Here is a 16,318-nt window from a genome sequence, read left to right on the forward strand (position 1 = left end):
AATACTTTGTTTCCGTACTTTTCCATTTAAGGTGGTGAGAAAGAAGATGAAAATCAGAGGGTAATAGAGGTATGATTAGAGACTGAAGAAACTTAGAGAATGAAGTTGAAGAGGTTTGTACAGAAAAGATTGCTTGAGAGTAATTGTTAGCTAGAAGTTAGCTCTGTACTTTGGCCTGTGGGCTTCAGAGTATTACTACAGATCATCTCCATATATATTTTTCTGTTCTGCTTACCTCAGTGCCTTTGTGAATGTTTCTGGCAACTTCTTTCCTTAAAGATACCTGCTTTGTCTCTCCTTCTTAATGTCCTTAGTGTCCTTATCCCCTCATGGACTCTTATAGGCTTTATTGTACAAGTGAAAAAATATTTTAATGAGAGGTTGATTATATAAGGTTTAATTTAGGCCTTAAAAGTTTAAGTTGTTAGTATGATAGATTAAGATATTAGTAAAAAGTACATTGTATGAAAGGGTAAAATAAATGCAATATACAGTTTTACACAATGTTTTCTTACTTGAGTTCCAATGCTAAAAGGTACTCTTACAAGTACCATGGTAAATCTAGCAAACAGAATTAGAGGCTCTCTCATGCATGAGAGAAAAAAGTAATTATTCATTACCAGGAAGATATATTTTGTAAAAATATAAGTTCTGAAGTAAGTTATTGAAGTTTTAAATTAGTAAAAAATCTCAATTGAGTAAGCAGTTTCTGTGTTTTTTGAAGAGTGATAAAATTTAAGGTGACTTTTTTTTTTTTTGTTTACATGGTGATACTCCTCACCCCACCCCCTGTTAGACCTTTAAAATTTTTTTTTCTTTTGATTCCAGAGAGAAGGGAAGAGAGGGAGAAAGAGTAGGAGAGAAACATCAGTGTGAGAGGGAAACATCAGTTGCCTCTTGCATACCCCCAACTGGGGACTAAACCCTCAATCCAGGGGTGTGCCCCCTGACCAGGAATCGAATCAAATTGAGTGCAAGACCTTTTGGTTTGTGGGATAACAGCCCACCAACTGAGCCACACCAGCTAGGGCTGGACTGACTTTTTAACTTCATTGGTGCTACCTAGAATTAAAGAGATTGATAATCCTTGGATGTTGTTTGGAAAACATAGGATTTGTTGTGATTCAGAATTGGGTGTTGAACACTAAAATTTGTTAACTAAAGACTGATAACATAAAACTTTTGGTGGATAATTATTGTGTGACATAACCAGCACAGCAGCTGAACGTATAACCAGAGGAGGATACCGATCTTTGTGATACACTCCCAGAAGCACATTAATACAGTGGAGAATAGTAGAACAGTGATTAACTTTCAATATTGGGCATACCAATAAAACAGCTGAGAATTATACTACCAGAAGGAAAAAATATTTAGAAAATAACCAGTACAGGACTTCCGCCACGATGGAGGCGTAGGTGGAAACACTGTGTCTACTCCCACAACCAAGTTTGAATACAACAAAGGTTTGAAGAACAAAGACGCAGCCAAAGAACAGAAAATTGAACTATACGGAAGTCCAACAACAACGAACCCTACTATGGGACAGGTAAGAGGGGCGGAGCCAGCAGTGGAGCAGAGTCGGGCAGGAAGGATCCGCCCCCCATCCCAGGCGCCCAGGCATCCGGGGTACGCCGGCAGACCCAGTGAGGGCTTGGGATGGGGGCAGTGAGAAGTGAGACGGACCGCGCAACCCCCAGCAACAAACCCAGCAGTGGCTGACTGTGGTCGCACATTCTGGAGCAGTGGGATGAATCGCGCGGCCCGAGGTGGCAGCGAGAGGAAGCAAAGGGTGCTTGCCATTGCCATCTTTTGGCTCTGCCCCCACATACAGCGTCACAACCCAGTGACTGGGTCGCCCTGCCCTGGTGAACACCTAAGGCTCCGCCCCTCATACCTAACAGTCGAGAACAGACCAAACATTACGACTCAAGAAGAACTCAAAGCCCCAGAGCCGATAACTCTAAGTGACCAGGAAATAGCGAAACTCTCAGATGCACAATTCAAGACACTGTTTATCAGGATGCTCACAGAACTGGTTGATTATAGTCACAAATTAGAGGAACATATGAAGGCTAAACTAATTGAAATGAAGGGAAATGCACAGGAAACCAATAACGATGGAAAGGAAACTGGGACTCAAATCAAGGGGGTGGACCAGAAGGAACAAAGAAATGACCAAACAGGAAAAAGTAAAGTTACAAGAATTCAAAAAAATGAGAGGATTAGGAACCTCCAGGACATGTTTAAATGTTCCAACATCCGAATTATAGGGGTACCAGAAGGGGGAAAGAAATAGCCACGAGTGGAAAATTTATTTGAACAAATAATAAAGGAGAACTTCCCCAATCTGGCGAAGGAAGTAGACTTCCAGGAAATCCAGGAAGCTCAGAGAGTCCCAAAGAAGTTGGACCCAAGAAGGAACACACCAAGGCACATCATCATTACATTAGCCAAGATGAAAATGAAGGAGAGAATCCTAGAAGCAGCAAGAGAAAAGGGGACAGTCACCTACAAAGGAGTACCCATCAGACTGTCAGCTGATTTCTCAAAAGAGACCTTCCAGGCAAGAAGGGGCTGGAAAGTATTCCAAGTCATGAAATCCAAAGACCTATATCCATTTGATTTATCAGCAAAGCTTTCATTTAGAATGGAAGGGCAGATGAAGTGCTTCTCAAATAAGATCAAATTCAAGGAGGTCATCATCACCAAGCCCTTATTATATGAAATCTTAAAGGGACTTATCTAAGAAAAAGAAGATAAAAAATAGGAACAGTGAAAGGACAGCAAACTCACATTTACTTACAACCACACCTAAAACAAAAGCAAACCAAGGGGACAGCTAGATCAGGAGCAGAACCATAGAAATGAAGAACACATGGAGGGTTAGCAACAGGGGAGTGGGAGGGGGAGAAGGGGGTAGAAGTTTCAGAAAATAGCATAGAGGGTAGGTAGAAAATAGATAGGGGGGAGGGCAAGAATAGTGGGGGAAATATAGAATCTAAAGAACTTGAGACAGGTGGGCGTAAACTAAAGGGGGGAAGGGTGGGGGTGGGGGTGTGTAGGGTGGAGGGGAATGAAGGGAGGAATAGAACAACTGTAATGGTATAATCAATAAAATATATTAAAAAATAGAAAATAACCCGTACAAAACTTTATTGAGTAAAATAGTAACTAGGTACATGTTTTAATGAGGAGAGAAGTTTTTTTTGCTCTTGTATGAGAGCACTAAAATACTTTTTTTTTTTGGTTTAATTGCCCATTTGATGGAACGTTATAACATCTGTATGGGAGAAAAAGACAATTATTCTTGTCAGGAGAAAGACTTCAACTTTACCACTGGGATGTAAGATCTCTCATAGGTTGTATCACAAGTTCTATAGTCAGTTCAGGAAGTACTTATAGATTAGACATGCACAAAATGTCCATAAAACAAAGCAAAACAACAACAACCCTGGAGCTAAGTTTCTGCTTCTTTATTCTTAGATAGTTTTTAGGCACCTGATGGGTGTTGTTTAGCTTCTGCTTGAATCCTTTCACTAATAAGGAGCTCAATTTCCTCAAGGCAGCCTATTGAGGTTATTAGTTGTTAGAAGGTTCTTTATGTGGAAGCACAGTGTTTTTCTTTGTAATGTTCCTGGTCCTAATTTGCCCTTTAAAGAAAAAGACAGTTCTTTTACAGAATTTCCCTCCAGCAATTTAACTATTGCTACCTAACTTTGTTTTTGTTTACAAATCCTCCCAGCTAACCATAGACAGTTCTTACTAGTTTGCAATTTTCTCATTGTTTATTCATTCACAATGCTGTTGAGCCTTACTACTTAAGTGAGGCATTAAGGAAATGAGGTAAACAGGATATTAATAAACTTAAGATAGGGGAGTCATATAAAGCAATACTTACAGTATTACCTGATGAGTGTTGTAAAGGAAGCTGTAAGGATGCAGCAACAGCACTGAAGGAGAGTGATCAGCTTCGGGATGGGAAATTAGGGCATTCTTCATGGAGATTAAACATGAATGCCTGGTCTTTTAGTAATGAGGGTTTAGGTTGGGATGAGACTGAGGACAGTACAGGCACACAGCAGCACATGCAGAATTTATACATGAAACAGCACAGCGGTTTTGGGGCTGCAGATGCTCATTAGTGTGACTGTCCTGAGGCAGGTGAGGTACAGTGTCAAAAACCAAGGCAAATGGTTAGGGCTAAATTTGGAGTTTGTGTAACAGAACTAAGCAATTTAAATGGATTCCATGAAGGGCCTAGGATCACCGATGGATTTTTAGAACATTAGCAATATGGTTTGAATTGTGCATGAGAACAGTCACTCTTGTAGCAGGGTGGCACGTGATTTGGGACGTAAGAAACTGGGGCTGGAATACCTTTGTGGTAGTTTATAGGAATAGGTGCTTAGAAGTTTGTTTATTAGAATGTAGTATGCAGATAATTGATTTAAATAACATTAAATTCATTCCTTGCTAGAAGGGGTAGCTAACAGTTTGAGTGACATAAAAAGTCTGTTCAGAAAAAGTCCAGCCATTATTAATATAATGAGAACAGTTTGTGTGACATTTATGTAACTTGGCAGCCAAGGAGAGTGGACTGGAATGCACATGCATGAACAGTGAGGACCTCTGCGTAATAGTCAATGGGCGCAGTAGACACCATGGAGTGGGCATGTGTACTGTAGCTATCGCCGCATTAAAAATGGCTGAGTGAGTAGAGCAACAAATCTGTATCAAATTTGTTAAGCTTGAACATAATAATTTCTGTGGAAATTATTCAGATGATTCAGAAGGCTGCAGCTATGAGCAACTGGTGATTGGCAGCTTCATCACGACAATGTGCCTGCTCCCTTATCACATCTCATGCAGAGTTTTTTGGCAAAACATCAAATCACCCACAGGTGACTCAGCCCTCATGTGGCCCAGATTTGGTGCCCTGGAACTTCTGGCTTTTCCCAAAACTAAAATCACCTTTGAAATGAAGAGATTTCAGACTGTTGATGAGATTCAGGAAAATATGACAGGACAGCTGATAGCAATTGGGAGAACTGTGTGAGGTCTCAAGGTGCCTACTTTGAAGAGGACTGAGGTGTCATTGTCCTTTGTACAATGTTTGTTGTATCTTGTCTTCAATCCAAGTACTAGCCAGGCCCAACCCTGCTTAGCTTCTGAGATCAGATGAGATCAGTTGCATTCAGGGTGGTATGGCTGTAGACTGTTTCGTGTATCTTGTATCTTTCTCAATAAATGTCTCTATTTTTCATAGCACATGGCTGGATACTTTCTGGACAGACCTCCATATTCTTACACCAGTAGGCTTTTTGTGAAGCTTTAATAAAGGTAAACTTCGAATCTGATTTTTGTTTTGAGGGAAATGGGCTGGTGTGAAAATGGTAGAGTCATGTGAAAAATTCTGTCTACCATGTTTGTAAGAAATTTGGTGAGGGGAAAAGAGCCAGAATGGCTGTTAGGCTACTTGTTTTGCTCTCATGGCTCAGAAAGGAAAAACTTCAGGGAAAGCCCTGAGAGTGTAAAGTTGTAAAATCAAGTCTTTATATTCAATGCACAAATTCTATACATTGCTTCATAAAAGTGGATGGTGGCAGTATACACACCTGCCATTTTTGAGGATTGGATGAGGTAAAAACAAAGTATTGAGACTTCTATAATTACTTAGGGGTTAATGTGTCTGTTTTACTATGGTGCACACTCCCTGGAGATAGCGGACGTATCTTTTTTGTCTCTGCATAGAAACATAGAGCCTAATATAATAGGAACATGAAGATTTGTTGGATTAAAAACTTTTTAGAAGGTACCAGAATTTATATAATCAAATGATTGGAACTTTTGTAGTGGTTCACTTTGGGAGGCTCTCCACTTGTTACTTTAATGGTACCATTTCTCAAAGTATGTTCGGTATCTGTTTTGGGGAGATGTTCCTGTAGGAGAGAAATCAGTTGTGCCGATGTAAGATGGAACTGAAGAATTGAATGTTGGAGGGGAATCATAGCTGAAATACATTAAAAAGCCAACTAAACACGTTGAGTTGTATATTAACTGTAAGCAATATCCTAGGTTTAAAAGAGTCATCCTCAGGCAAATAGACATGATATTAAATAGTTGAGGTTTGTACAAATAGGCATGAATGAACGATTTCACCTCTGGTACTCTTTTCAATGACTTGGGGTCTGCCACCCTTATATTTGATCATCTTGGGTGGATGTGGTTGTATCAATTTAATTTTGGTGAAGCCTAAAACTGTTGTTACTAGTGTGTTTGCAATGCAGTCTATATTTAAAGGACTAACAAAAATATAGATTGTGGTAAAATCCTTAATACAGCATCTGTAACTGGCAATATTAAAATGTGAAAGATGTGTTCAACTTTGTATTACAAATATTGCCTTAGTGCTATTGCTAATTTTGAAGTATCCTTTATATAGTTTTCCACTTGTGAAGTAAATTCTTTAGCTCTTCTTTTTTTTTGATACTCACCTGAAGACATGCTTATCGATTTTAGAGAGAGGGAAAGGAAGGGAGAGAAACACTGATCTGTTGCCCTAACCAGGTACCAAACCCTCAACCTAGGCATGTGCCCTGACTGGGAATTGAATCCACAACCTTCAGTTTGCAGGCCAATGGTCCAACCAAATGAGCCACACCAGCTAGGGCAGTACTAACCTAAGCAGGCCCAACCCAGTTTAGCTTCAAAGATCAGACAAGATTGGGTGTGTTCAGGGTGGTATGGCCTTAGATAGCTTTTCTAATTAGCAAAACAAATTACTCTCAATTTTAGTAGAACTAAAATGCATCTAACTTTTTCTTGCACTCTATTTTATTTATTTATTTATTTATTTATTTATTTATTTTTAGAGAGAGGGGAAGGGAGGGAGAAAGAGAGAAACATTGATTGGTAGTCTCTGATACTCCTCGCAATTGGGGATCTGGCCTGCAACCCAGGCTTGTGCCCTGATTGGGAATTGAACTGGCGACCTTTTGGTTTGCAGGATGATGCCCAACCCCCTGAGTCATACTGGCCAGGGCATGAACAATATCTTTGTATTTTGTTTTAAAAGCCTGAACCAGTGATATTTAGTTTTCTGCTTAATATGGATTTTGTAGTTAAAAGGGCAGTTATTTGTGGTGGATCCTGTGTTTGTCCTACTTAGAAAGAGTAGTAAGAAATGATGTTTGAAAGATAATTTGGATCCAATTTGCAAAGAGTCTTTAATGTTAAGGGAAAGAATTAAAGCCCTGGCTGGTATGGCTCAGTTGGTTGGACATCGTACCATAAAGTGAAAGGTCACTGGTTTGATTCTTGGTCAGGGCACATACCTGGGTTGCAGGTTTGATCCCTGGTCTCAGTGGGTGCTAGAGGCAACCGATTGATGTTTCTCTCTCCCCCCTTACCTCTCTCTAAACATAAATAAGTAAAATCTTTTTAAAAAATTAAGAATTAGCCCTCGCTGGTGTGGCTCAGTGGATTGAGTGCTGGCCTATGAACAAAAAAGAAAGGGCCACCAGTTTGATTCCCAGTCAGGGCACAAGCCTAGGTTGTGGGCCAGGTCCCCAGTAGGGGTGCGTGAGAGGCGACCACACATTGATGTTTCTCCCCCTCTCTTTCTCCTTCCCTTCCCCTCTCTCTAAAAATACATCTTTTTAAAAAGATAAGGAATTAAAGCTTTTCCATAGATATTAGGAATTTGAGGATTTGGGGGCAAGGAAATTAAGTGCTTTATTCTTTTCTGCTTGTACTTTGTCATTTATACTAGCCAGAATAAAACATCTGTTACTCCTTTTCCTTTAGTTTCGGTTTGTCTGAATCTTCCCTTGTACATTCAGCAAGCATATTTGAGCACTGACTATATAGCAGGAAAAGAAGGGTATAGCTTTGCTGGTAAGGACATGGCAATCATATTGCAAACATAAGTTGAAGTGCTATGATGTGCTACTAGCAGGGAGCGTGCAATGGGAGAAGCAAGATTCAGCCCTCTGGCACTGAATTTACCTTTAAGTTCATCTTCAGGCTCATTTAGGGTGCTTTTCAGGGGCCAGGGGAGAGAGAGTACTACAAAGAGTTAGTATGATGGAGTTTTTGGGGGGTGGTAAAATGTTCTGTACCTCAATTTTTGTGGTAGTTACACATATCTGTATGTATGGCAAAAAGGCAGCCAATTTTTATTCCATGTTAGTTTAAAAAATAAAATATTTTCTGAGTGTTTAAATACCTTATATGCAGAGCATTGTAAAGGTTACACAGATTTTGTTTTCATGCATTTATAGAGTCATTGTAGCATTAAGATCAGTTATATAAAGCAGAAAGTGAAAAGTATCAGAAGAGAATGGTTCCTAGAAGAAATAGCTTATAGAGGAGAAAGTTTCATAGAAATAGTGGCTCACCAGATTGCGCTCTCCCATTAAACTAATGCTGTAGCCTGAATGTGTTACCCCAAAATTCCTGTGTTGAAACCTAATCCCCTATATGATAGTATTTGGAGGTGGAGCCTTTGGCAAGTACTTAGGTCATGAAGGCGGAGCCTTGGTAAAAAGGATTAGTACCTTGGTAAAAGAAGCCCCAGAAGTGCTCTCACCCCTTCTGCCCTGTGGGAGCACAGGGAAAAGGTGGTGGTTGTGGACCAGGAAGTGGATTCTCACCAGATTCTGCATCTTGGACTTCCTAGCTTCCAGACTGTAAGAAATAAGTTTCTGTTATTTATAAGCCACAAGTCTGTGGTATTTTGTTACAGCAGCCAGAATGGACTAAAATGACTAAGTGTGAGGGCAGAAGTGATTTTTTTCTGTGTAGTGCCCCCTCCCCAAGTTGGCAGACTTTCATTTGTATGTGCAAGTGCAGCACCAGGGGTACAATGATGAACAGAGCTCACATTTAATGCAGAAGATAATCTAAATAAATGTGCAAAAATTGTTCTGGCTGTTCTACTCTTTTGCCTACTTAAAAAACAATAGTACTAACAACCTTTATTGGTTGCAGTGGAAAGTAGAAAAGTAGGGGTTATGAAAGCTCCAGCACCTGGGGCAGCTTCAGAGCCTCCTTTGCCTTTTCATATCATTTTTAGAATCAGCTTGTCTGTATCTACAGATAATCCTTGTTAATTAGGGGAGAATTGACATCTTTGTTTTAATTATCTTCCATTTCTTGAACACAATGTCTCTCTCCAATTATTTGGGTCCTTTTTACATTTCTTTCATCAATCTTATATAGTGTTTATTATACACGTCCTACTCATGTTCTGTTAGATTTAATATTTTTTGGAGTTGTTATAAATGATGCATTTAACAAAATTTCAGTTTCAAAATTTTATTCATTGATAATACCATGTATAGAAATATGATTTTTGTTTGCCTCATATCTAATAGCCTTGTGATAAACTTAGTTAATAGTTCTAGGAACTTTTTTGTGGATCCTATGGGATTGTTTATGTAAATAGTAATGTCTGCAAACAGAAAATTAAAATTTTCTTTCTAAATCTGTAAGGAAGGCCTGTTTTTCTTGCCTCATTGCACTGGCTAGGATTTTCAGAATGATTTTGAATGGAAGTGATGAGTGTGGATGGACATTCTTACTTTGTTTCCAATCTCCAAAACATTTGGTCTTTCATTATTTAATGATAATAGCTATAGGATTTTTTTAAATTTTAAAAAGTGATTTTAGAGAGAGAGAGTTTCTTTTTAATTTGTTTTTGTTTTGTAGATGCCCTTAACTAGGAACTTGTATTCTATTCCAGTTCTCTGAGTATTTTTAAATCAGGAATGAATTTATGATATTGCCAAATGTATCAGTTGATATGAGCATGTGGGATTTCTTCTTTAGTCTGTTAATACAGTGAATTACATTGACTGACTTTTGAGCGTTGAATGAGCCTTGCATTTCTGGGATAAACCCTACTTGGTTTTATTTTTCTTTTCACATATTGTCACTTGATTTTTTTCACTTAAAATGACAGCTTTATTGAGATATTATAATTCACATACCATACAACTCATATATTTAAAGTGTACAATTTAGTAGTTTTTAGTGTATTCAGAGTTATGTAACCATCACCACAGTCAGTTTTAGAACATTTTTATTATCTCAGAAGAAAATCCTATCCCCATTATGAAGATTAAATATTTGCTTCCTCCAATTGTCAACAAAAATACTCACATAATTTCTGTTTTATTTCTATACAAGAGGCATAAGTGGAAAAGTATTCACACACATGGTTAGTTTTATTCATCATCATCAGTCACCATCTTGCCTTTGTTTCTTAACTTTCTCTTAGTGTTAAAAGATAGCTTACATCCTGGTGACTGGAATATTTTGCGTGTTGTCCCTTGTGACTGTTCATATTCTTGTCTGGAGCATCAGTCCTATACTTTTCCTCTTCTTCTGGTGGTTTCTGTCTTCCCTCTGAATGTCTTAGATTCTCCATTGGGCTTAAAGCAATGGAGATTCTCTTAATGAAGCATTTGATAGAGAATATAAATAGTATCCAGCACAGAAGCAAGAATATTATATTGCTTTTTCTTTTTCCTTAATTATATTCAATTTTGTTCTCTCCCCTCAACAAAAGAATAAAAAGGTCTCAATCAGTAAGATAGCACCTGGAACTTATGTGCTATAACAAATAAGACATACCATAACGCGACTTGCTGACATGAACACAACGAGCAGAAGAAGAAAATAATTTGTATTTTTGAACTGTTTAAATTAATGTCAAGAGGCCTTTTGGCAATATGTAGTATGAAAGAAAACAGAGATGGTTGTGAAACTGTTACAGCTTGATCGTTCTGTGAGAACATGAACAAGATTAGGAAGAAAAGGACCTGCAAGAGACCTGGCTCCAGTACTAGTTAGTGGTGTGACCTTGGCAAGTAGCTCGTCGACCTTTCTTGGGGGTGGTAGGTGGCATATTCAGTCCTTGGAGAATTTGATGAAAGATCTAGATAGCTACCCAAGAAAAATATTCATAATCACACTACTTACTTCAGATTGCACATATAGTTTGGGAAGGCTTATGGACCTCCTCTGGCCCATTCATGTAGGTTTATTGATTCTTGATGAAGAACCTTTGGCCTGGTTGCTCTCTGAAGTCCATGACAGTTCTAACATACTTTAAAAAAATTATAACTTGCCCTGGCTGGTGTAGCTCAGTGGATTGAGCGCGGGCCTGTGAACCACAAAAAATTATAACTTACTCTCAGCCTTGAAATTCTATTTTTAACAGTAAATGATACTGAAGTTTGTGTTTTTTATGTGCGATAGTCTGATCTATGGAAAGAGGTTATAAGCAGTGTGTATTAAATAAAAATCTATATTGTTTTTTAATTTTTAGGATATGTAATAATGGCAAAGACAAGAGCCAGAAGCAGCATGAAAAAGAAAATTCTTGAAATTAAAAAAGCTTTAGTTATCTGTTGAAAAACAAAAACAGAAAAAGTACTTTTTTGTGTATAGTCAGCTGAAAGTCTTTTCCAAGTGAAAAATGATTGAGGTTTGGAAAGAATGTAAGTAATCTTCATGCCAGCTCTTTAATCCAAAATACTCAAGGGTAGCCAAAGTACTGCATTTTAAAGAGACAGTACTTACACTTCTTTGAGTGAATTATGTAGCCAACTGTGGCATTCCATGATCACTAGATCGTGTTGTCTGTTTGACTTTGTATTGTACTTTGGGGAAGCTTAGTACAAAGTCCAGGAAGTTGATGTGTTTTCAGTAGTCCAACTTCTACTGAGACAGTTTGAAGAGCAGGTCATGGTTTCTAACTTTTCAAGCTGATTTCACTCTTCATTGAAGTATGTTTTTTTTTTCCTGTTTGGAAACGTATTGTGATCCCTTCTTAATGTTCAACTCCATTTAAATGATGATCAGAATTTATCTAATGACCCTAAAAATTTAAAATAGTTATAGATGTAAACATTAGGTAAAAACAGTGAATTTTTTTAGGCTAGAGCTGACATTATTGGCAGTAAGAAAATTCAGAATTAGCCAGTTTTCTGTAGTGTCAAAGTCTAGTCTGAGAAGCTGGAATTTACACAGCTTTGTCTCAGTTTATAAGTGGTTTGCCAATTCTTAATGACCCAAGCTCTGGAGATTTCTGCTATATTAGAAATCATGAGCAGAGAGCTTACGTGGTGTAAATACGTTTTGCCCTTTTAGGTTAGCTTTATCTTTTAGTAGCGTGTAGTAGGCAAGTGGTTGGAAACTTTTTGTGTGGTAACAGAAATCTTGGAAAAATGAAACAGAGACAGATATGTGAAACAAATATTAATAGGTATTAACGAGCAAGAGTCATTCATTCATCAACCTTTATTATAAAAGCCACTAACAGAGAAGGCCAGAGCTTTATTTCCCCTCCATCTTTCTCTTCTAATCCCCACATCAGTTTTTTTCTTGGTGTGCCTCTTATTTTTTTCTTTTTTATGTTTCAGCAGTATGAAAATATTGAACTGCTATTCTCAGCTGGTACAATGGATTTTCTTAATTTCTTTTTGCTAAAAAGAGTGGGCACAAATTAGTAGAGAGAATGGAAGATGGTGTGTTTTTGTCTCTGTGTGTGTGTAGATAGTTGTGTATGTCAACATAGAGTTGGTTGAGGTGGAGAATGAACTTAATGGGGGAGAAAGATGGGTTACCATTGCCATTCCCTGTTTCCTATATACATTGACAAAAATGTGTCACAGAATGAGAAAGAAAAAACAAACCCAAACTAGAAAACACATAATTTTAAATATTTCTAGCATGTCTGAAAAGTAAGATACTTTACAACTTATAAAAACTTCACTGGGGTTTAGGCAGAACCAATAAATAACACTTCTTTATCAGCTCCTCTGTATTGGGAATCAGTAGGAAAAAAGACATAGGACACATACAACTGAAACCTCAAAACACCAGCCTTAATACTGATGAAATATGGCTCAAAAGGCATGCCCTTGGTTGCAGTGGGCCTCCTGATACTTCACCTGATTTAAGTTTATCCAGCTGGTTACTAGCACAGCATAACCTTTCCCGTGGGGATTAGGGACAGAGGGGTGCAGAAACTGATTTAGCCTCATATTAGGAAAGCTGAACAAACTGCATCTTCCCTGCTGTTAGGCGGCAGTGTCTTTCTCTAGATTTCAGCTCCACAGGTGGAGATGACTAAGGGGGCACAGAGGAGCTAGAAGTGTCCCTCCCTTCTGCTCCTCCCCCCCCCAAATTAGAAGAATATAACGAGTGATCCTTTGCCCCAGCACTGTCATATAAATCTCATGTGTACAGTCAGGCTGTACTTCTGGAATCCAGAGAGAAAGAGTCGTCGTATCTTTCGTGTGTGAGTGCTTGGACACATTTAAATGTTTATTTTATTAGTATTATTTTTAGAGAGAGAGGAAGGGAGGGAGAAAGAGAAGAAGAGAAACATGGATCAGTTGCTTCTTGCCCCTCCTACCAACTGGGGATGAACCTGCAACCTAGGCATGTGTCCTGACCAGGAGTGCAGTTGGGAGACTTTTTGCTCTGTGGGATGGTGCCTGACCCACTGAGCCTCACTGGTCAGGGCTGCTTGGATGCATTTACTTTGTTTTGCTAAGAAGCCTTTATTGTTGATTTACATGTAAGAAATTTGAATATCTTGGGGGCTAGGAAAAAAGGAAGAGCATGTGTGTGTGTGTGTGTGTGTGTGTGTGTGTCTGTGGTTTGAAAAGGTAATGAGGAACCTAGTCCCACACATTTATTTGCATTGGGACCTGTACTTTACCAGTTCCTACCAGTGGATTGGGTGGACTCAGGATGGTGGATGAGAGCAACAACAGAGTATTATACGTTTCTGGCTTATTTATGTACCTTTTCATTGGGGTTTTCCCCTTAAAATTTAGTAAAGTGGTAATTCTCTTCCTAGGATAACTGGTAGAAGCCCATTTGATCTGTAATGCTGTTTTATTTTTATTTATTGTTTTTATTTATTGAATTGAGAGAGACAGACAGAGAGAAACAACAATTTGTTATTCTACTAATTGATGCATTTATTGGTTGATTATTGTATGTCCCTAACCAGGGATGGAAACTGTAATGTTGGCATATTGAGTTGATGCTTTAAGCAACTGAACTACTTGGCCAGGCCTGTAATGTTGTTTTAATACAATTCCATGCATTTGTAACAATATTTTTAAATTACTTTTTATTGCTGATATATGCCAGTTAGTTGCATTGGAAGTAGTTTTTGTAGCAGGAGGTAAACTGAAAACCCAATCCAAAATTTGTTAATTGCATGAGAAATTAATGTGGAACATTATCTGACGGCCTTTCTTAGCAGTTGGACCTCTGGCTCATTTCTTTTTGGAAAATTTATTATGGTAGCCAAAGGTTTTAGATTATGTAAATTTAAAGTATTTAGCTTTTAAAAAATGATTTAGTGAGAATGTAAACTTCATTCAGATCTTACTATGACTATAATGGTACTATAATGAATATTGGAACTAGATTTTTTTTATCGTGGAGGTTATTTATTTATTTCATTTTTTTCCCCTTTTATCCTTTTCAGTGAGAAATTTTTCTTCTTTAGTTGCAGTAAACTTTCTTGCACACATCTGTCCTAGAAAAAAAAAAACAATGTATAATTTACATACAGTTGTTTTATGACAGTGGAGGATCAGTTGATAACCTTTTGTTATAAACAATAACAAATTACTACTGAAAATCATTAAATAATATGTTCCCAAAAGATTTTTACTCAATCCTTTACATATTTTATACAGGTTCTCTTGAACTTTTTTCTTCTCAGTTTCTTGGCTTTTATTGTCAAGTGCGTGTATAGTTAATTTGTCACTTTGTAGCTGATTCAGAGTGACAAATATTTGCTGACTCAAAGCAAATATTTACATTTTATTTATAGCTGTTGTTTTCTTTTTAATTTATTTCTCTAATGTCTCTTTTGATGATTCTTTTAATATTTCTACTAGCCAAGTATTCTTGAGTCTTGTTAGCCTAATAGTGTTATAAGTAATAGAAATAATTTTATTTAAAATTACTTTGTGCCCTGGCTGGTGTGGCTCAGTGGATTGAGTGCTGGCCTGTGAACCAAAAGGTCACTGGTTCGATTCCCAGTCAGGGCCCATGTCTGGATTGCAGTCCAGGTCCCCCATGTTGATGTTTCTCTCCATCTCTTTCTCCCTCCCTTCCGTTCTCTAAAAATAAATAAATAAAATCTTTTAAAAATATTTTGTGTTTTTCTTGGGAATAAACATACTTTAAAAATTATTGGTAAGTAGTTCCCTAGTTATAAAAAACACAATTCATGTAACTTTTCTATGTTTCAGAAACCTTTTTCTAAAAAGGACAAAGGACCTCAAATCAGTTGTCCATAGTGCTCCTGGCTGGAAATTATTTGGTAAAGTCCCTCCCAGAGAGAATCTTCAGAAAACTTCTAAAATTATTCAGCAGGTAAGTATTAACATGACCATGTGGTTTGTCTTAGCTTTTCAAAATTCTTTTCTAGATAATTAAATCATATTCTGCTCTCATTTATCCTTATGTACATATAAAATTTTGGGATTATGGGTATATGTAGTAACATTAATATTTATTTTTAAAAACATGACTTTTTCAATTATCTTTTATGGTTGTGAAAATTTTTTTATAGAGCATTGATTTTGTTTCTTAGTTGCTCCTTGGAGAGCTTTTTGTTGTTGCTTTGGTGGCGGTTAGCTCACTACTCTCACCACACACTTTGACTTCTAATTGAACATGGTAGCATTGCCAACTGCACAGATTTTATGGATATAGTTAGTTGTGAACTTAGGAAACAGTAAAAAGCAAAAACTGAGTAGGTTTTGAAATCAAACTCTTTTCTTGGTTACTTTTCTGGTGGTCTGCCTAAACGAAGGACTTTGTGGGATGGGTAGGTACATAATCTGTTTTAGTAATTTAGGAACAAATTCTTCTAAAATCTGTATTACTATTCATATTCTTGCACTTTTAAGAATTTCAGATTTTATATTTGACACAGGTGGCAAGCACAAGGCCTACAGGCAAAATATGGCCCTCCACCTGTTTTATCCTGCCCTGCACCTTGTTTCTACCCAGTGGCAGTACCGAGCTCTCGCTTAACTGTTAAGGAGTAGTTACATTTATACAGTCCTAAAATTACCTTTGGCCCTTTGAAGGCAACCGTGAGGCAACTGCAAGGCCGATGTGGCTCATGGTGGAAATGAGTTTGACACCCTGCCTTAACACAGCTAGGAGATCAGCAAGACTGGAAAGTAGCAGGAGAGGATCACTTTGTAGCATTTTTAAGTTAGGAGAACTTATTGCTTAGAAAGAGTTATATAATTTATTT

The 16,318-nt window shown here is 37.7% G+C and overlaps 1 protein-coding gene across 3 annotated transcripts in view; it reads left to right on the forward strand.

Moving 5' to 3' along the window:
- Positions 1-16,318, forward strand: part of TBC1D12 (TBC1 domain family member 12) — an 89,789-nt gene that overhangs the window by 11,888 nt on the left and 61,583 nt on the right. For 2 of the 3 annotated variants that reach the window (XM_037047400.1, XM_037047401.1), the window contains exon 2: positions 15,300-15,423. In XM_037047400.1, the coding sequence (XP_036903295.1) occupies positions 15,300-15,423 (124 nt within the window). Of the gene's footprint in view, positions 1-15,299; positions 15,424-16,318 lie in introns of those variants that run through there. The other variant, XM_037047402.1, reaches the window with a different exon arrangement.

Source organism: Sturnira hondurensis, unplaced genomic scaffold (assembly GCF_014824575.4).
Source record: "Sturnira hondurensis isolate 20B ecotype Veracruz unplaced genomic scaffold, ASM1482457v3 Scaffold0005563, whole genome shotgun sequence".
Lineage (NCBI taxonomy): Eukaryota > Metazoa > Chordata > Mammalia > Chiroptera > Phyllostomidae > Sturnira > Sturnira hondurensis.